The sequence below is a fragment of the Canis lupus genome, chromosome X (genome assembly GCF_011100685.1).
Source record: "Canis lupus familiaris isolate Mischka breed German Shepherd chromosome X, alternate assembly UU_Cfam_GSD_1.0, whole genome shotgun sequence".
In the NCBI taxonomy this organism is placed as follows: Eukaryota; Metazoa; Chordata; class Mammalia; order Carnivora; family Canidae; genus Canis; species Canis lupus.
The window spans coordinates 123,404,813-123,425,844 of NC_049260.1; the positions used below are offsets into that span (position 1 = coordinate 123,404,813).

The 21,032-nt window shown below is 58.1% G+C and overlaps 2 protein-coding genes across 9 annotated transcripts in view; one reads left to right on the forward strand and one right to left on the reverse strand.

Annotated features, from left to right (window-relative positions):
* On the reverse strand, positions 1 to 14,648 carry G6PD (glucose-6-phosphate dehydrogenase). 2 transcript variants are annotated; one of them, XM_038588728.1, is made up of 13 exons: positions 14,248 to 14,648; positions 13,245 to 13,372; positions 6,101 to 6,138; positions 5,907 to 6,015; positions 5,099 to 5,316; positions 2,909 to 3,067; positions 2,691 to 2,816; positions 2,219 to 2,312; positions 1,725 to 1,911; positions 1,238 to 1,473; positions 1,085 to 1,161; positions 857 to 949; positions 1 to 752 (listed from the first exon to the last, which is right to left on the reverse strand). In XM_038588728.1, exons 1-13 carry the CDS (start codon positions 14,357 to 14,359, stop codon positions 662 to 664), a joined length of 1,668 nt encoding a protein of 555 aa, XP_038444656.1. In that variant the 5' UTR covers positions 14,360 to 14,648; the 3' UTR covers positions 1 to 661. The 2 variants fall into 2 exon arrangements, with proteins under 2 accessions (XP_038444656.1, XP_038444657.1); XM_038588729.1 differs by lacking the exon at positions 14,248 to 14,648 and adding an exon at positions 13,961 to 14,112.
* Positions 14,539 to 21,032, forward strand: part of IKBKG (inhibitor of nuclear factor kappa B kinase regulatory subunit gamma) — a 21,643-nt gene continuing 15,149 nt past the window's right edge. For 3 of the 7 annotated variants that reach the window (XM_038588732.1, XM_038588733.1, XM_038588735.1), the window contains exons 1-2: positions 14,894 to 15,348; positions 18,559 to 18,760. In XM_038588732.1, the coding sequence (XP_038444660.1) occupies positions 15,250 to 15,348; positions 18,559 to 18,760 (301 nt within the window). In that variant the 5' untranslated portion in view covers positions 14,894 to 15,249. The other 4 variants (XM_038588736.1, XM_038588734.1, XM_038588731.1 and 1 more) reach the window with 4 other exon arrangements.

The window sequence follows — 21,032 nt, forward strand, 5'->3', positions numbered from 1 at the left end:
TCTGTTTGTGGATTTAATGGCAGGGGGCTGAGATGGGGTGTGCCACTTGCTGTTTCTGCATTTCTGGTGGCGAGGGATCCCCTGTAGGTGCGCTGAGGTGGGCGGGCCATGGAGTGCAGAGCTGGGGTGGTGGGGGAGCTGGTGGGGCAGAGGGACATTCAGGGGGCTCAAGACACAGGGGACTGACTGCTGGGCAGCATGGAGGTCCCTTCCAGCGGGTGACCAGGAATGTCGAGTGGCACAGAGACTGCTGTGAGAGCGCTTGACCCCTTCCCCCCAGTTCCGAGGTCCTTGCCCACAGCCAGCAGGAGTGTGGGGTGGCCACTGGCCCCCTCCCCGCCCCCAACGTCACCCCTTCTTCCTGTCCTAGGTGGAGGAAAAGTGGAGAAGCCACTCTACTTGCTTCTGTTGGGGTTCAGTCCTGGGGGCAGAGGCTGGCTCAGGAGGGGCCAGTGGCAGCTAGGGATGGTCACGGCGCGAGTCTCGAGTGCTTGGCGGTTGCGGAATGTAGCTAGGCCCGGGGTGACCAGGGACCAGGAATGTGACACTAAGGCCTATGGTCCTGAAGCCCTCCCGACGTGGGGTTAGGGTGGTAGGCAAGTGGGACGAACAAAGACGGATGGGGCCAAGGTGGGTGGGGTGGGGACCTGGGGCCCGGGGCTCAGAGCTTGTGGGGGTTCACCCACTTGTAGGTGCCCTCGTACTGGAAGCCCACTCTCTTCATCAGCTCATCTGCCTCCGGGGGGCCTCGGCTGGGAGAGTGACAGGCAGAGGGGAGATGTGAGGGAGGCCCTGGGCTCCCGTGCCTCCCCCCGCCCCCAGGGTCCCGTCCTTCCCTCCCCACTCGGCCCCTCACCTGCCGTAAACGTAAGGGATGGGCTGTGGCTTCTCGCGCTCGATCTTATGCAACAGTGGCGTGAAGATCCGCCAGGCTTCCCGGAGCTCGTCACTGAGGGGGACACGGTGTGGCTTGCGGGGGTGCTTCTGGGGGGTATGGGGGGAGCGAGGGAGGGAGAAGACTGCCCCCTGACCTGGAGCCCAGCTCGGTCCCCCCGCACACCCAGGGCACACAGGTGCCCCTCACCTGCGTACAAAGTGCATCTGGTTCCCACAGAAGACGTCCAGGATGAGGCGCTCGTAGGCATCGGGGAGCTTCACGTTCTGCAAGGAGGAGGAGGGGTGAGGCCGCCTGTCCACGCGGACCGCAGCCACCCCTACCCCGGGGCCGGGTGCCCACCTTGTATCTGTTGCCGTAGGTCAGGTCCAGCTCGGACTCCTCAGGGTTGAAGAACATGCCGGGCTTCTTGGTCATCATCTTGGTGTACACGGCCTCGTTGGGCTGCACGCGGATCACCAGCTCGTTGCGCTTGCACTGCTGCTGGAAGATGTCGCCGGCCACGTCGCGGAACTGCAGCCGCACCTCAGCCTTGCGCTCGTTCAGCGCTTTGCCGCAGCGCAGGATGAAGGGCACCCCTGGTGGGGAGGCTGGCGTCAGGCCCCACGGTGCCGTCCCGAGGGTGGGAGGGGCAGGGGACGGAGCGTGGGGACGGGCGTGCAGGTGTGTGCACGTGCACGTGCGTGTGCAACGCGTGGCCACGTCCCCCTGACCCGGGGCCTCTCCTGTCCAGCATCCCTTCCTGGGAGGGGCTCGGACCGGAGGGCAAGGGCTCCACGGGGCCCCCGAGGCCCTGCCCGCCAGGCCTGGTGGCGTCCCGTCCACATACCGTCCCACCTCTCGTTCTCCACGTAGAGGACGACGGCTGCGAAGGTGGCAGTGGTGGACCCGTGGGGCACTGTGGGGTCATCCAGGTACCCTTTGGTGGACTCCCCCTCTCCACTGGGGTTCCCCACGTACTGGCCCAGGACCACGTTGTCAGCCTGCACCTCCGAGATACACTTTAACACCTTGACCTGGAAGAGGATCAGGAGACGGGGTCCGTGGGTAACCGGGTGGAGCAGCCACGTACGGGACCCAGCGGGGTGGGCTTCCTGGAGGTGGGCGACGGGTCAGCACAGGCAGGGGGCGGTGGCCAGTCAGCGTGTTCACCCTCCTGAGGGTACGGCCACGGCCCTCCTACCCAAGGGCTCTGTGGGGCCACCTGGAACCCCCCCCCCACGAAGGGGAGGCTGAGAGCTAGACGCCATGAGTCTGCCTGGGGTCCCCCAACAGCCACCGCAGGCCTGGCAGCAGGGCCCAGGAGGGTGCGCCTCTGCCCACCTTCTCGTCGCGGACGTCGTCTGAGTCCGTGGAGGCAGGCTTCTCCATGGCCACCAGACACAGCATCTGCAGGAGGTGGTTCTGCATCACGTCCCTGCGGAGGGAGAAGTGGGTGGAACTCGGCTCGGGGGGCATTCGGGTGGTGAGGAAGGAGTGAGGAGGGCTCACCTCGGCCCCGTCCCTGTTGGCCAGGCTCTGGGGACTCAGTACCTCAAGTGGGGCTTTCTAGCAACAAGCTGTGAAACCTGCTTCCTGAGCCGTGTCTGGCCCTGGAGGTCCCCTCGGGGAAGGCAAGGGCCGGGACCCCTTCCTTCACAGCCTTCACAGCCACCACCGAGCACTCACACCCACCCACGAATCTGAACCTTGGCGTGGAAGGAGCCCCCCAGAACAGGGAGGGGTGACCCTGCAGAACGGGAGGATGGCACCCGTCGCTCGTGCTGACTCTCCAGGAAGGGACACAGGCTCTCACCGGATGATCCCAAATTCATCGAAGTAGCCCCCACGGCCCTCGGTGCCAAAGGGCTCCTTGAAAGTGAGGATGACGCAGGCGATGTTGTCTCGGTTCCAGATGGGGCCGAAGATCCTGTTGGCAAACCTGCAGGAGGGGCAGGGCGGAGGGTGCTGCCGGGCCCCCCGGGCCCCCACCCCGGCCCCAGCCCCTCTGCCCGCCGCCGGGCCGGGCCGCACCTCAGCACCATGAGGTTCTGGACCATCTCCTTGCCCAGGTAGTGGTCGATGCGGTAGATCTGGTCCTCGCGGAACAAAGACGAGATGTGGTTGGACAGCCTGTCGGAGCTCTGCAGGTCCCTCCCGAAGGGCTTCTCCACGATGACACGGTTCCAGCCTCTGCGGGGGCCCAGCGCTGTGTCACCCCACACCCTCGCTGGGCAGCAGGGCCCCGAACCCCGTAAGTCCCCCTCCTCGAGAAGAGGCAGCGCCTTCCCTGCCCCTGCGCCTCCTGAGGTGCCCAGCAGAGCCCCCGGCACCTCGTGTCCCCCAGAGCTGCGCAGACAACTTGCTCAGAAGCCTCCCTGCCCGACCCGCTGGTGCCGCCCCTGGGTGGCCCCACTCCCTTCCAGCCCCGTGCAGGGTCCTCAGTCAAAGGTGGCCTGGGTGCGGGCGGGACAGCTGGGGAGCCTTTCTCTGCTGCTCCCCGCAGGCAGTTAATGTGGCATTTTGCCTTCAAAACCAGGACACTCCTGATTCTAGGAAGCAAAGGGTTGCAGAAAAGGAGGTGGTGGGGGGCTGGGGTGACTGGGTGACGGGCACTGAGCACGGCACTTGATGGGATGAGCGCTGGGTGTTAGACTGTATGTTGGCAAACTGAATTCAAATTAAAAAAATGTAAGAAAACAAAACGTGGGACAGCTCTTAGTCCCGCGGCCAAGATGACCAAGAAAAGAAGGAATAATGGTTGTGCCAAAAAAGGCCGCTGCACCAACTGTGCCTGTTGTGTGCTCAAGGACAAGGCCATTAAGAAGTCCGTTATTTGGTGGGGCGGCCTAGGTGGCTCAGCGGTTTAGCGTCGCCTTCAGCCCGTGGCGTGATCCTGGAGACCCGGGATCGAGTCCCATGTCGGGCTCCCTGCATGGAGCCTGCTCCTCCCTCGGCCTGGGCCTCTGCCTCTCTCTCTCTCTGTGTCTCTCATGAATAAATAAAATCTTAAAAAAAAAGTTCATTATTCGGGACATAGTGGAGGCTGCCACCGTTAGGGACATTTCCGAAGTGAGTGTCTTCGACGCCTATGTGCTTCCCAAGCTGTATGTGAAGCTCTATTATTGCGTGAGTTGTGCCACTCACAGCAAGGTAGTCAGGAATCGCTCTCATGAAGTGCGGAAGGACCAAGCCTCCCCCCACTCCGATTTAGACCCGCGGGTGCTGCTCCACGACCTCCACCAAAGTCCATGTAAGGAAGTAAGTCCTTAACGACTGGAGAAAAAGTGTTCTCCAGAAAAAAAATAAATGTCGATGATACTTTTAAAAAAAGAAAAAACCCCAAAACCTGAGGCAAAGTGAAACATGACTGTGGCTTTGAGAAAAGCACGGCCGAGTAATATTCCATTGTCGGAAAAGAATAAACATTATATGGTCTCATTCATTTGGCGAATATAAAAGTTAGTGAAAAGGAATTAAGGGGAAAGGAGAGAAAATGAGTGAAAATATCAGTGAGGGTGACAAAACATGAGAGACACCTAACTCTGGGAAACGAACAAGGGATAGTGGTAGGGGAGGTGGGCGGGGGGTTGGGGTGACGGGCACTGAGGGGGCACTTGGTGGGATGAGCACTGGGTGTTATGCTATAGGTTGGCAAATTGAACTCCAATAAAAAAAACAAAAAGAAAAAAAAAGAAAAAATAATGAAAAAAAGAAAGAAAAAAGAAAAAAGAAAAGAAAGAAAAAAGAAAAAAAGAAAAAAGAGAAAAGAAAAAAAAGAAAGAAAAAAAGAGAAACAAAAAGAAAAAGAGGAAAATAAAAAAAAAGCAGCAGCAGGGCCAGCACGGCCAGGGCTGGAGGTGGCGGAATCCCGCGAGCGCCGCCGCCACCTCGCGGCCGCCAGGGCACCCAGCGCCCCCGAAGGACCGAGAGCGCCGGCAGCAGGTTCCAGGTTCGTGGAGCAACAGCGCCCCCCCGTGGTCGTCGCGGGAGCAGCTGGGGGAAGGGGCATTCCTGGCTCAGGGGCCGCAGGATCGCCAGGAGGGAGCCGGGGAGGGGGGGCGCGTCCCCCCACGGGGACCCCATCAGCGCCTCGGAGGGCTAACGCAGGTAGAGAGCAGACGGGTCGCCACCTGCTGCGGACTCCGCAGACGCTCGCCCCGGGGGCCCGACAGGCGGGGCCAGGGCCGCCTAGGAGGCAGGAGGGCAGAGGACAAGCCTTACGTGTGGCTCATGCAGGTCTCGCGGATGTTCTTGGTGACCGCCTCGTAGACCGTGGGGGGCAGCGCCAGGTAAAACAGGCGGTTGGTGTGCGGCCCCTGGTGGAGCGCGTTCACGTGGCTGTGCAGGCGCTCGTAGGAGGCCACGTCGTCATACTGGCCGGCCACGTAGGAGTTGCGGGCAAAGAACTCCTCCAGCTTGGGCTTCTCGTCTGCTGTGGCCTGAGACAGTGAGAAAGGTGGACACAGGGACGCGGCCCGGCCCTCCCTCCCGCCCCACAGCCCAGCCCCCTCCCATCAGCTGTGCGGGCCCACGGGGTTGGCGGCGGCAGCACCACGCGGGACACGGGCTCCAGCACTCCCAGGCTGGGCCCTCGGCCTGCAGTCACCCCCCGGGGGGCCTGGGGCCCTGACACAGGGGTGGCACTTCAGGAGGTGTGACCCGGCGGGACTCTCTGAAGTCACACCACCAGCCTCTGGTGTGTGGGCAAGAGGCAGCTCTGTGATTTTTGTGGGATGATGCTGTTTCAGCTCCTGGCCCTGGCAGGGGTGACGGTGTGGGGGGCACGGCAGGGAGGACCCTGGGAGCGCTGGGGAACGGGGCCTCAAGCTGGCAGGGTCCCTGCGCCGGGCTCCATGACACTTGGGTCATCAAAGTGGCAGGGGCGGGCGGCGCACGGCTGTGTGGGTTGTGGGCAGCGTGCGTGCTCCGGGTGCGTGGGGGGGGCGGGGGTGAGAAGCGCCAGGGCGGGAGCACCTCCACCAAGGCAGGGGAGGGGCGCCCCTCACGGACACCCCCGGAAGCCGCTCACTTTGAAGAAGGGCTCGCTCTGCTTCCGGATGTCGGCCACGGTGAGGCGGGAGCGCGCGAAGCCCACGACGTAGGTGTCCTCAGGCAGGAGGCCGTCCCGGAAGAGCCACCTGAGGGCAGAGCATGACTCGGGCCGGCCGGATGGGGAGGGCTGGGGACACGGGGACACGGGGACTCGGGGCGGGCGCTGCTTACCAGATGGTGGGGTAGATCTTCTTCTTGGCCAGGTCGCCCTGCAGCAGAGGGAACGGGGTGCTTAGGAGAAGCGTGGGCACGACCTCGACGGTCTGCTCCCTTTCAACCTGGGCACTCGCCCAGGGTCCCTACTGGGCCGCAAGCGTGCCTGTCGTGCCCGTGCAAGCAGCAGGAGGAGCTCGAATGGGAGCCTGCGCTGGCACTTCACCCTGACTCAGGTGACAGCGCCCGCGTCCCGCGGTAGCCACCTCGAGGTGAACGGACCTCATGCCAGGAGGCCTGTTGCCCGACCTGCAGGCCCTGGGATCACACGGACCACGGTCTCTGGTCACAGTGTAAGCAAGGAAAGCACAGCCAGGCCCCAAAGCCCACCTCCGAAGGCCCACGGGCTGAAGAGAATCTGAAGGAAGACTCTAGAACTGAACGGCAACAGAAATAGCAAAGAGCAAAACCTATGCGGTGTGCCCTGGGCTGCTGCCTCTAGATCGGGGCCAATGAGCTTATTAGTGTCCGATTTAAGAAGTCACAGAGGGACGCCTGGGTGGCTCAGTAGTTGACCATCTGCCTTCGGCCCAGGGCATGATCCTGGGGACCGAGTCCCACGTCCGGCTCCCTGCGTGGAGCCTGCTTCTCCCTCTGCCTGTGTCTCTGCCTCCCTCTCTGTGTCTCTCGTGAATAAATAAATAAAATTCTTAAAAAAATTTCAGACAAAAGAGTAGGATTAGAAAGCCAAAGCCAAGCAAGTTACAAGGCAGGAAATGATGAAAAAATATAAATTAATAAAATAGAAAATAAGCCAAAAGAAAATATCAAGAAATCCAAAAGCTGGTGTTTGAAAGAGCTGAAGAAAAACCGACAACCCTCTGGCGAGACTACTTTTTTAAAAGGTGCCAGGAATTAGGGGTGCAACAGAACACAAGTACAAGCAGGAAAACACAACTTCAATGAAATGGGCAAAATTCTAAAAAAATGCCACCTACCCAAACAGAGACAGGGACCCGAGTGGGCAATGGTCATGAAGGAAATTGGATTGTGACCACAAACCTTTCCACCAAGGCAAGGGCAACACTGACCCTGGCACTAGATCGCTTTCCCAGGGTGGGGGTGGGGGGGCTACCACAAAGCCAGAAAGATGGAACTCCGTTCTGAGGCCGAGTCCGTCTGCAACCTGGAAACATAACCTACTCCTGCAGCAAAATTTAAAAACCCACTTAAAAACTGATCAAATAAAAAAAAAAAAAGAAAAAAACCTGATCAAATACTTTGCGGGGAAGAGAAACGAATGGCTAACAAACACACGACAAAGTTTTCAAGATCTTCAGTTGTCAGGAAAATGCAAACGAAAGCAGCACACCTAGTGTTGGAGGGGATGCGGAGCACACGTCTACACATGCACGTGCACAGCAGCCTCAACTCAGTGTCCCCGCGGGGTAGACAAGCCAAAGGCTCCAGGTAGGTGGACAAGCTGTAAGTGAAGCTCTAGGATACGCAAGACGAATCTATTCTGGTAAAGATGACATCGCTGGTTGTCTGGGGTGGACTGACTGGGGTGGCCGTCTAAGAACTTTCTGCAGAGATGAAAAGTCCTATGTTGATTTTTTTTTAATTTAAAAGAATACATTTATTTGAGAGAGAGAGGAGAGACACGGAGAGACCGCGCACGTGGAAGGGGCAAAGGGAGAGGGAGAAAGGGAATCTCAAGCAGACTCGTCACTGAACGTGGAGCCCGACGCGGGGCTGGATCCCAGGACCCTGAGATCGTGACCTGAACTGAAACCAAGAATCGGATGTTTAATCAACTATGCCACCCGGGTGCCCCAAAAGGTCCTATGTTGTGATAAAGGTGTTTAACCTGCACCATTAGGATTCGTGCATTTCAACACATTTCAGTTTTGTCCAAGAAAAAAAACCCTGAAAAACAAAAACAACAGTTGAGCGGAGAGTGGGGAGTGGGCGAAACAAGAGGCGGAATGTCGTGGGAACTGGGTAATGGACAGCGGCCATTCATTGTACTTTCTTTTTCTTTTTTTTTTTTTTTAAGAGTGAGCAAGTGAGCGAGCAGGGGGTAGAGGGAGAGGGAGCGAGAGAATCCCAAGAGGCTCCACAACCAGCACGGAGCCGATGCGGGGCTCGATCCCACGACCTGAGATCACGACCTGAGCCGAAACCAAGAGTCGGAGGCTCAACCGACTGAGCCGCGCAGGCGTCCCTCATCGCACTATTGTGTCAACTTCGTGGATGTGTGAAATTTCCCAAAATAAAAGGGTGTGAACATATGGCAGCTTCTAGTGACAACACGGCGGAGCCCACATATTCAACAGAGGACTCCCTCGAAAGAGTCACAGGCTTCCTTCTCCCCGAGCTCCAGTTCGGTCACTGCAGCCATCGCAATATGCTGTAATTTTGCAACCTGACAAAGGCACTGTACTCCAGGTGGAAGAGGACGGGGCGGGAGAGGTCACCGGCTGCTGAAGAACAGGAGGCCGGGGCCCTTTCATCTGCCCACCCCGTAACTAGAGCGTGGGATGGGCCTGGGGTGCAAGCCCACGCGCGGCGCCAAGCTCTGCCAATCGGCGGGGAGACAATGGGCCGGGCTGGGGTGGACTGGACTTGCCGTGGGCAGAGCTCAATCCACAGATGAACCTGAATGTTCAACACGAAGTGACCTTTCGGAAGCAATGTGACCCCTGGGTAAGTTCGTTTCCATGAACGACTGCACGACGGAAGCCTCGTGACCAGAACGAAAGCAGCTCCTGCCTGGTTCAGTGCCCCCCAGAGACAAGCACTTCGGACAGCACCAGGGGGCTCTGGGATGGGAGATCCCTCCCCTGGGGGGTGCAGGCTCGGGGGGGGCCCTGTGCCTTGAACGCTCGAGCTCCCTTCTGTCGTCTGCTTCACCTCGAGTCTCCCTGGGTGAGCCCATGTTCCCCCGGGGCTATAGGTGGGGACCCACAGGGGGACCCCTCCAGGAGTCTGTCCCTGCCCAGACCCTAGTGAGCACTGGGCCCACACAGTCAAGTGTCCGCTGGTCATCTCCAGGCTCCCCTGGGACCCTGGATGCCCGAAGCGGGTGGTTTCCAAACTCGGGTCCCCTGGCTTGGCGCCCTGGCTCACTCTGCTGTTCACAACTGACCTCCCAAGGACCCGGAGTGGGTCCCTGTGGTAACCACCACCTTCACAGGGCTGCCCTCCTGGCCCTTCAGCGTGACTCCAAGCCTCAGCCTGGGAAGCGAGCTGGCTCCCTGCCCGCGACCCTCACTGTCCAGGGGCCCCCACTACGGCAGAGTGCCAGTGCCCGCCTCGGGCTTCTCCCATCGCGGGGCTGGAGGGAGACCCCTGCTCAGGGCACCTCAGCCCCGCAGCTCCAGGGAGGACAGGCCTGCTGGGGACAAGCACCCCGGAGAAACCACCAGAACCGTGGCCTGCAAACACGTCCTCACCTCCCTTGTGGCAGGTAATGTTTGCTTCCGATCACATTCCAGGGGCTCAGAGGACCCGTAGCAGGGGCCTAGTGTCCCTCTGCTGAGTCACGGAGCCCAACACCCCAGCTGTTTGTTCTGCTCCCCTCGGGATTAACTACCGACAGAACCTGCTTGCCTTGTTCAGCTCAGCGCCGCGGCATCCCCGTCATCGGGGGAGGGGGATGTGCACCCCGGGGCGGTGGGAGGGGGCCCCTGGGAGGGGGCCGCGCTGCTGCTCCTCCAGTGGGGAAGTGGGGCGGCCTGCCTCCCGCCAGCCTATGCCAAACACTTGCAAGAACCAACACGGAAAGACAGGGAGCAAAGCTGAGGGCGGCAATCCAGGAACAGCGGGCGACACGCAGGCGACATGCGAGTGGGACGCCTCCTGACTTTGTCTGGGGAGCACAGTGGGGAAGAGCCGCGGGGGACATGTGGCAGGCAGGAGAAGCAGGACCTCAGGAAGACCCGAGCCGCTGTATCCCTCCCGGCTGGGGCAAAGGGCCTAGGGCCACCGCCTGCCTGTCGCTGCCTGGCTCTGACCTCGGCTGCCAGTTGTACAAGCCCCAAGCACTGGCGACACCTTTGTGTGAGGATTTCAGGGCGTCGGAGGCTGGCGGCCAGCTGTAGGCCTGGGAGGGGTGGGCCAGCCCAGTCCCCCGAGGGTCACGGGGTCAAGGATCTGCCCGGCCTCCTGGGGTGGGGCCTGGGCCCTGGCTGGGGCCCAGCTGGCTCCTGGCAACTGGGGAGAGAGAGCCTGGGGGCTGCTGATGTAGGCTCCCTCCTCCACCCTGGGGCTCATGAATCATCAGGCCTTTGGGGAAGTGCCAAGGTCATCATGACACAGCAAGAATCTTATCGACCCAAGGTGGGAAAAGTGGCCCTGAAATATCCCGAAAAAAGTGAGGGGCCAAGACAGCTCGGTCACCCCTTGTCTGGGCGCAAACTGGGAGGAGGCCTGAACACCCATCAAGTCCATGGCCCTTGTGCTCCAGGTGGGGAGACTGAGGTCCAGGGGGGTGAGGGGCTTGCTGAGCAGCCTGCAGCGAGCCCATCCTGCCCCCCCCCACCAACTCTCCATCCTAGTCTCTGCCCAGCCCTCCCCTCCTTCCTTCGCTCCCTGTTGGGGGAGAGTCCTTCAGCCCACCCGAGGTCCTATAAGATGGGGGAGGCCAGGATCTGCCAGGATCTGCCAGGCCCAGGGTGGCCCCTTGCCCCCAACACTGGTCTGTAAGGAGAAACTGGTTTCTTTAATTCCAGAGCTTTCCAGATGGGGACGGTAAGTCTCTCTACTCCTTTCCTGGCTGGGGGCAGGAGTCCCGAGGAGGTGGTAAGTGGCCACATAGGAGGAACAGAGAGCAGCTCAAAGCCTATTGGGCAACCATGAGCCAGCACCAGGGCGCTCTCAGGGAGGAAGCTGGGCCTGAGAACGAGGCTTAGGTAAGCAGGTGAGGAAGGAAGGAGGGGCAGAGGAGGGCCATGTGGGCCCAGCCTGCCCCGGGGCATCTGCCAGCCACTGAGGGCTCTGAGTCTGCTCTGCTCTTTGCACGGAATGCTCCCTGACCCTGGCTCTGCACATCTCACTCTGCAGGCTCTCCTCGTGGGACCTGTGTGCTGGAGGCGGCGGGGCCCAAGGGCCCGGTTCTGTTTTCTGTCACATGTGCCACTACGAGCTCTTATTGGGTGACTGACTCCCCTTGGGTCCCTTCCCTCACCACCCAGATCACACAGGGAAGGGAGGGCCGACGCTCACCAGCTTGCAGAGGAGGCACTTGATCACTGAGCGTTGGACGAATGAGCAGTGAGCTTGCTGGGTTCCCAGAAGGGTAGGTTCTGGGACAGTGCACCCTCAGCACCACTGTGCCTACCTCCTAACAGGCAGGAGCAAGCCTCAGGGGCTGGAGGGTGGGAGCTGTTCCAGATGCTGCCTGAGGACGGGAGGCCCACCTGCCCGGCCCCAACCCCCTGGAGCAAACAACTCCTGGACAAGGGGTCCTCCCCCACCCCACCCTGCTGTATGAGCACTTCCCATTTCTGCTCTGAGCATCTGGTTGTCACTCTTGGAGCAGAGGAGAGCAAAGGGGAACCCTACCAATTGCAAACAAAAGTTGCCCAACCCCAAGCTGGCCACAGGCGAAGGCAGTGAGCAGTCACAGAATCAGCTCAGCCCAAGGTCCCTTGGCATTTGTTTCAAAAGTCCTCATTGGCTCCTTAGAAAAGCTGAGGTGCAGAGAAGGAAAGACACTTGCCGGTCACACAGCAAGCTTGGATGCTCTCAAGAAAGTACCTGACAGTTGAGATCCTAGGGTCCTAAGTCATTTATTGTGGCCTGGACTTCTCTGGGGGAGCATCCTCTGACGGCCTGCTATGGGGGCGGGAGGAAGAGGAGTAATAATCCCAAGTAAATGTCTCCTCCAACCTGTTTCTTGGAACTCATGGTCAGAATCCTAGGTATGAGGGTTTGTGGCCAACACAGGCATGGCTCCTCTGAAGAGAACATGCTGGGGCCAGGGTAGAGACTAAGCCCGCTTTCCCTCCCCCATGTCCCTGGGTCCCTCTACTCTCGGGATTATGGAGTCAGAGGACAGCGCTTGGGGTGGCCCGCTGTCCCTGCCTCTGGCAGAGCCCTATCTGCACCCCCAGCACTGTCTCCAGCCTCCTGCTCTCCTTTGCAGAGTTCTGATCAGACTCCCAACAGCTGGCAGAGAGCAGGCTATGCAAAGGCAAAGGTAGTGGCACCTTGATGCACAAAGAAGCAAGTTCCTCCAAGGCTAAGTGCACCTTGACATGGGTGCAGAGACACGATGCCTCCCCTGTCCACAGATAGCTAGTTTTGGTGGAATTCTTCCTTAAGATTATACAGTAAGTTACCAGCAGAGACGTCACAAGACAGTTAACAGGTTGTTGGTCCTGCCCAGGGTGAAAGCAAAGAGCGAAAGCTTTTACTTGGAGACAAAACCCTGGCAGCTCATCTTGCTGCCCCACAGATCCTGTTTCCATGTGGCGCACCAGCAGGCTGCTTTAGTCCGGGGGTCATGGCTCCACTAGGACTCACTCTCCCTCTCCTGTCCCACCCTCCTTCACCTCTGGTCCATGTGCTATACCTCTGCTTCTGCTTGTACCCTTTGATCTTCTAGAACGTGGCAGTTCCCCAGGGTATATGGTGGGGTGGGACAGGTCATAGCTCCTGGGCAGGCCTTGGAAGTTGGGGTAATGACATGGTATTCACAGGAAGGTTGAGTGTTTGTTCCCACGGAACTTGGGGTAGAGACAGACAAGGTGGAGCTCACACCTCAGATCCTGTCTTTGGAATTAATCAACGTGTAATCTACCAAATTACAAACAAATTTGAAAAAGATACAGTATTTCCTTTTTTTTTGCAGTTTTCCCTGTGAAAGAAGAAGTCCAACCAGATAGTCTTGACGGCCCTCCCAGCTCCAGGACATGGGTCTACAATTAATGGCCACAAACAGATTTCAGAACGGCCTGGCAGTGCACGTATACTGGGCGGTACTGGGATGATAGTGGTGCACAGGCAGGACCAAGAGGGAGAGACCAACCGAGCGGGGCCCTTGGGGCCCCAGGACAATCAGTTGGGAAAGTCCAGGCACCCAGCAGGAACGGACGTGATGCAATGGCACACTCTGAGCTTGGCTCTTGAGATGTGGGGCCTGGGGGAGACTCACCGATGCACCCATGATGATGAAGATATGGGTATCAGATTGATGGAAGGCATTGCCCTGGTACAGCTCTTCCCGCAGGATCCCGCACACCTGGGTCCGGCTCAGGGCCACCTGCTCTGCCATGATGCTCTCTGGTTAAAGAAAGGCTTGTTGACACACCAGAACAGGAGAGCATGGGGAAGTTGGCCTCCTTTTGGAGGGGTCCTTTGGGGTCTCACCCAGTGATGCCTGCTTATTAAAACCGCTGAGTGGCCGGGGAACAGGATGGTTGGGAGATTAGGAACTGCAGGATTTGGGCTCCCACCATACTCTCTAGGCGGCTTTGTTGCACGGCGTACTTTACGGAGTTACTCAGAGCACTAGTGGACTCCGGCTGGAGGCTCTGCAGGGCCAAGTGGAACTGCTGGAGCATTGCACAACCTGCCCAGGACCACCTCACCCCAAACTCCAGCGCAAACTCCACAATGAGCTGGAGCACGTTAGACCGGGAGATGACGGAGGGCAGTTCCGGCGCTCCTCCTGCTAAGCTGGGAGTCGCCGGCAGGTCGCGGCCCCTCTGAAGGGTCTCAGTCCCCCCAGGGGGTCAACGGAGGGATTGGGGGGGACATTGGGATCAGGTAAGCGCTTTCGATTTTGCTCCGCTCCCAAGCTGGGCAAATCAAAGGGCCTGGCGGGACCGCACGCCCCTCCGCTGGCCCGGCGCCTGGCCACTACGTTACCTGCGCCCCGCCGCCGACGAACGCCGCGCTCAAAGCCCCGGAATTCCCGGCCGTTTCCGGGGGCTGCGCCCCGCCGGCTCATTTAACCAGCGGGGGCGGGCGCCTGGGCTGAGCTGACCCGCCTCAGGCGAGGCGCGTGGGCGGGGCCGCAACAGGCCCCACCCCGTGGGCGGGGCCGAGCCCAGGCGCGGGGAGGTGCGCGCGCAGCCCGCGCTGGGGCGGAGGGGAAAGCCCGCCCTCCCGCCGCGCAAAGCCTCCACCCTCGGCCCGCCCCGCCCCTTGGGCACCTGCGCGGGCAGCTCGGCCGCCGGGTGCCTTCTGTTCCCGCTCCCTCTGCGCCGCGTCCTCGGTGCCTCGCGCGTCCTCGTGCAGCTCTGCATCGTTCGCCCGCGTACTCATCGCTGGCCTGGCCCAGCCCTACGGTCCAGCTTTCTAGCCCGCCCCGGGCGGCCCTGCGCCCTCGCGGAGGGCTCCACTTCCGCCGGCGGTGTGGCCACGCCTCCTCGACCCTGTTCCTGGGCGGGGCCTCCCACAGCCCGTGCGCCTCTCTATTAGCTCCTCCCCTGGCTGGGGGCGGGGCGGCCTAGCCCCCGGGAGACGAGTTGGAGATTGGGTCGCGACGCCCCCGAAAAGTACAGGTGCTACAAATCACTAGGAACGTCCTGCGGGCCGCCCAGGGCTGGCGGGCTCGGGCTCCCCTCCGGCACGGCCTCTGGCACGCCTCCGCCGGTTCCCGTACAGGGGCGGGGCTTGTGTGTTTTACTTCCGGATCTCACAGCTACGACACCGGAAGCCGGAAGTGTGGGTTTCGGCAGCGGGACAAGGGAAGGGTTCTCGGACTTTCTCGGAACGCCAGGGTCCGAGGAGTGCTCGAGGCTCGCCGTTCCTGCCCTTTTCACGTCGGACCGACGCTGCTGACAGGTGTGGTCTTCTTCCCGAAGACAGGGTACTATTGGTGGGCGTTCCGCCGCCTCCGACACTCGCTCGGACGTCCTTGCTTCCCCCTCTTGTTGGGCCCTGGCTCGTTTCTGCCGCCTGCTTGTAGAGCCCGCCTTGGCCCGATGCAGGAGCCGGGTTACCTTGGGGCTGTTTCTGCCCCTCCCGCCGCCGTCGCGGAGTCTGACCACACCCTTGCTTCGTGGGTGACTCTTCTATAGTTTGGAGACATTTTCTGTTCATCAAACTTGACTGCATAAGAGCTTGTTAAATTATTTTAAAAGGTCTCAGATGTAGTTTGGCAATTACATATCTTCATGTGCCTCAGTTTACTCACCTTGCAAAAATGATTAATGTTTACCCGAGCTCAGACCTTTTCTGTGACCCGAGGATGGATGAGCCCTCCTGGCATGTTCGAGGAACAGCAAGGAGACCACTATAGCTGGAGCAGAGTGAGTGAGCGGAGAATACTCGGAGAGGAAGCAATGAGGGACAACTTCGTTCAGAGCTTGCGGGCCATTTTAGAACTTTTGGCTTTTACACGCGGGGCAATGAGGAACTGTGGTAGGGAACAGTGTAGAGGACGGACATGATCGGAATTCCCTTTTAGGCTGATCTGGCCCTTGTGGGGAGAACAAACTATAGGGGACAACGATAGGAGCAGGGTGACCTTTAAGATGTCACTGCAGTAATCCAGATGGGTGGATGCTCGAAATGCTTTGAGCATTTTATTATGAAAAATTTCAAAGATGTTCGAAAGTAGAAAGAATAGTAGGGTGAATCTCATGTCCTCACTCTCCAGCTTTGACAGTTGTCAACTCAATGTTAATTTTGTTTAATTTGTACCCCTTACAATCCTCTTCCTTTATTATTTTCAATAGCTTTGTTGAGATCTAATTCTCAAACCACACAGTTCACCCATGTAAAGTGTACAGTTCATTGGTTTGTAGTATATTCAGGGTTGTGCAGCCATCACTACTCTCTCATTTCAGAACACTTTCAGGACTCCAAAAAACCCGGTGTCTCTTTAGCTATCACCCCATTACCCCATCTCTCCCAGCCCTTAAGTATCCACCAATGTTTCTGCCTCTATGGATTTGCCTCTTCTGCACATTTCATGTAAATGGAATAATATTATATGCGGGCTTTTATGACTTGCTTTTGTTTTTACCATAATTTTTGCAAGATTTGTCCATCTTGTAGCATGTGGATGTACTAGATTTTGTTTACTCATCAGTTGATGGGCATTTGGGTCATTTCCATGCTTTGGCTGGTGTGAATAATGCTGCTACGAGCATTTGTGTGTACACATGTGTTTTCGTTTTTCTCAGGTACATACCTAGGAGTTCCCACATTATTTGAAGCAAGTTCCTGACACCATATCATTTCATCTGTAAATATTTCAGCACGCGTCTGAGAAAGAATTAACAAACAACCACAACACCACTGTCACACTTAAAATACTTAACAATAATTGCTTAGTGTCATCAAGTAGGTTCTGGGATACATTTTGACAGGATTTCCTGATGCATTACATGTGAGCTGAGAGACACAGGAGTCAAGAGGAGGCACAGGAGTCTGAGGTTTTTGTCCTATAGCTGGACATCAGCTGACAATAAGGAGGGCTGTGGGTGGAACTGGCTTTGGGGGGCTGTCAGGAGTGTGATTTTAAGGTTAGTTTGAGAGCAATGCCAGCTAACCAAGTGGAGATGTTGAGTTTGCTAGGTGTCTGGAGTTGAGGAAAGGTGTAATTTGGAGCATCGTCAGCATCATTACACCTTGAAGAAAGGTGTAATTTGGAGAGTGGGGGGTTAAAGCTGTGAGGGTGAATGAACTGTGTACTGGAGTGACTCTAGGTAGAGGAGAGACCCCAGAACAGAGTTTGGGGGGCACCACAACATGATGGGCTGGGTTAGTGAGGAAGAGCCAATGAAAGGGTCTGAGCAGGAGCAGCCAGTGAGGCAGGGGGAGAACCAGGGAGTGGGCTCTTCTGGAAGCTCAGAGAAGGATCAGTGGCTCCCCAGATACCGCCGATGGGTTCGTGGGGGGAGTTCAGTGGAATCCAGTGGAGCAGTATAAATGTAACAGTTTATGGCATTAAAGCCATCCTCTCTCAGCTCAGGGCCTGCTCCTGCAAGCTTGTCTTAGGATCGGCCTCCTCCTCCAGGTAGTCTTCTTGGGCAGAATTTAAAAGGCCTTTAGGCTAGTGATGTCCCTCATGGCCAACTTCTGTACTTTATAGGACAATGCAAACAGCTCTGCATGTGTCTTTGCCCTGCTGTCTTAGGCTGGGCAGCTCCCACTTTCAGATTCCTTTTTATTTTTTTTATTTTTTATTTTTTTAAATATTTTTTTAAAGATTTATTTACTTATGATAGACATAGAGAGAGAGAGAGGCAGAGACACAGGAGGAGGGAGAAGCAGGTTCCATGCCGGGAGCCTGACATGGGACTCGATTCCGGGACTCCAGGATCGCGCCCTGGGCCAAAGGCAGGCGCCAAACCGCTGAGCCACCCAGGGATCCCCCAGATTCCTTTTTAAAAATATTTTATTTATTTATTCATGAGACACACACACACACACACACACAGAGAGAGAGAGAGACAGACAGTGACACAGGCAGAGGGAGAAGCAGGCTCCACGCAGGGAGCCCGACGTGGGACTTGATCTTGGGTCTCCAGGATCACACCCTGGGCTGAAGGCGGCCCTAAACCGCTGAGCTACCCAGGCTGCCCCACTTTTAGATTCCTTGGCACGCATCAGATACTATATATCCCCTTCAGGCCCTCAGTTCCAGCAAACACTCATCAGGTTCTGAGTGGTGTCCTTGAAGCCCCTCATCCTACGTGGATTAATTTCCTAAAGCTGCTGTGAGAGATGAGTGTAAGCCGAGTGGCTAAGACAACAGACCTTTATCCTCTCCAATTCTGGAGGCCAGAAGTCTGAAATCAACGTGTCTTCAGGGCCACACTCCCTCAGCGGACTCAGGGGGAGGATCCTTCCTGCCTTTTCCAGCTGCAGGTGGTTCCAGGCCTTCCTTAGCTTGTGGCCACTGTCAGTCTAATCTCTGTGGTCATGTGGCCTCCGTGTTTGTGCCTCTTCTAAGGACACTTGTCATTGGATTTAAGGCCACTCTAATCCAGGATGATCTCATCTCAAGATCCTTCACTTACTTAGACCTGCAAAAAAATCCTTTTTTCGAATAAGGTCACATTCATAGGTTTTGGAGGTCAGGATTCAAGGTACTACAGGAGATGGGGGCTAGCATTCTTCACTCCAGCTTGGAGGTGTATGTAGCAGGTAGGATCCACAGCACACTGACACCTCCCTACGAAAATAACCCTCTCCCTAATTTCTGTTCTCTTGTGAAATTCTTAATTTTAGTTTGCAGCCTGGAGACAGGTGCTTGGTAGTTTTTAACAAGTGCTGCAGCATGGCCTTTCTGACCCCACGTATGGGACTGCAACTCCCTTCGGAATGAGAGTATATGCCACCTTGTAGACTGAAAAAGCCTGTTTTAGCTTTCTATCACACTTGATAAAGTGCTCAGCATTCTGCTTAAAGTGTAGCCCCAGAACTCCACAGACTGCACCCCTTGTCCTGCAAGGTAAGAGAATTCTGCGGGGGTGTCATGTGAATCCTCTGCTGCCTTTCTCTTCTAGACCCTGACTTGTTGGATGAGCAGGGCCCCCTGGAAGAGTCAGCCAAGTGAGATGGTGCAGCCCAGTGGCGGCCCGGCCGGGGACCAGGACGTGCTGGGTGAAGAGTCTTCTTTGGGGAAGCCAGCTATGCTCCACCTACCTTCCGAGCAGGGCACTCCTGAGACCTACCAACGCTGTCTGGAGGAGAATCAAGAGCTCCGGGGTGAGGAGGGCAGCAAGTGTGCGGGGTAAAACGTCAGAGATCCCAGCCCTGTTGGGTGGGGGGAGGCTTAGTCTACTCATCTGTGTCTGCTTTTGCTGGGTCTGGGTGGGGGTGTACCTGAGAGCCAGCTGGTGATTCAAACTCGACCACCTTCCCGCTTGTTTCAGGTGAGATTCCCTGGAAATGGACTCTGAGGTATAGATTGACGTCCAGGAAGTTTTTATTTAGAGTGCTCTCAGACCCCCACTGGGGAAGGGAAGGGAGGGAGAGGACAGGGAAGAAGCGGGAGTGGGCACAGGGAGAAGCGGGACTGCAGCGCCCGCCGACCCTGCAGGGAGCTCAGGGGCTGCAGCGAGCCCTGCGAGTTGCCCCAGTGGGGCCACCGTGGCCGGGCTCTTGTGTCTCCATCCCGGTCCCTTAAGCGCCAGGCTGTCCTGGGAGCGGCCCAGCGGCTCCTGGGGGGCGTGACCGGCCCTGGGAAGGGGCGTGGCCTGTCCTGGGAAGGGGCGTGGCTGGCCCTGGGAGGGGGCGCGGACTCAGGGAGCTCAGGGGCTGCAGCGAGCACTGCGAGTTGCCCCAGTGGGGCCGCGGTGGCCAGGCTCTTGTGTCTCCATCGGGATCCCTTAAGCGCGGCCCTTCTGGGAGCAGCCGTGTGGCTCCTGGGGGGCGTGGCCGGCCCTGGGAAGGGGCGTGGCCTGTCCTGGGAAGGGGCGTGGCCGGCCCTGGGAAGGGGCGTGGACTCAGGGAGCTCAGGGGCTGCAGCGAGCCCTGCGAGTTGCCCCAGTGGGGCCACCGTGGCCGGGCTCTTGTGTCTCCATCCCGGTCCCTTAAGCGCCAGGCCGTACTGGGAGCGGCCCAGCGGCTCCTGGGGAGGGGGCGTGGCTGGCCCTGGGAAGGGGCATGGTCGGCCCTGGGAAGGGGCGTGGCCGGCCCGGCAGGAGGCTGGGTCAGGGGTTGCGTGCCCGCGGTGCTGGGGCGAGAGCGCGGCCAGGGGTCCCATTTCCGTCCCCACCTCGACCTCCGCGCACTCACCTGCCTTGTCCTCACGCGGATGGGGCGCGGGCAGCTTCTCCTGTTCCCAGGGGGGCGGCTGGCGGCCTTTGCGTGGGCCACATTTGTGCCCGCCTTCACCCGCCCCCCACCTTGTCATCATGCTTAGACATCTACGGCTGTCCTGGCCACTGCATGGTGTTGAGCAGCATCCCTGGCCTCTACCCACTAGATGCCAATAGCACTCTTCCGGTTATGACAGCCAACGGTGTCCCTAATGTCAACTGTCTTGGGGTCACATAGAGCTGGGAGTCAGGTTGGAGGTGGGGAGGGCGCACACTTTCAATGACTGTGTGTGTAGCCTCTGCTGTAAGAGAGGGTACTCTGGCAAGGGAGACTTGGGGACAAGAGTGTGGCAGGTTGGCTGTAGAGGGATCACGGCACCACCAGCTCCCCATGCAGGGAGCTGAGGCTTTAGTAGCCCATGGAGACCTTGAAGCTGCATGGCCTCCAGCTGCGCTACCTGACGCTCGGTTGTGCAGTGTGTTGCCCCCACACAGTGTTGGCTCTGCACATCTCTGTCAAATGGGTGCCATGTGTCAGGCCCTGGGTTAAACCCCCCGGGGCCCTGAGGGTGTCCACCCCCAGCAATGCTGATGATTGTGCCTAGGGAGGAGGGGGCAGGGGAGTGGATGTAGACTTTGCTTGCAATATTTCGGGGGGACGTTAGGAAAGAAGTTGCATGTACCTAGTACAGGAGTCTGTTGATGAGATGTTTCTAGGAGAGGCAGATCCGGAGAATCCGCTAAGTGGATGCCAGAGGCTGGGGGTGATGAGGAAGTGACTGCCACTGGATTCAGGTTTTTTTGTTGGGGGGGTGATGGGAATGTTCTGGAACTAGCTAGAGGTGATTGTGCATAGCTTTGTGAGTACACAGAAACCCCTGAATGACTGTGTACTATAAAATACTTAAAATGATGAATTTGGGGTTATGCGAATTTTACCTTGATAGAAAAAGAAGTTGCCTATGAGTTGAGGCTCGGTGGGGGGGGTGGAGGTGGGTGGCAGAAGCATGCCTGAGGCAGGAGACCCTGTTTAAGGGCCACACTCAGCTTGCCTCCCCTGCAGGGGGGGTCACATGGGGGCAGTAGAGTGAGCTGGGCTCAGAAGCCACTGCTACTGCCTTTTGAGTAAAAGAATATTCCGTCAACAGGCACTAGTTAGCTAGTGAAGGGTTTTGACTAGAGAGTGACATGAAGCTACTGCTCTTTCTGATCTTACA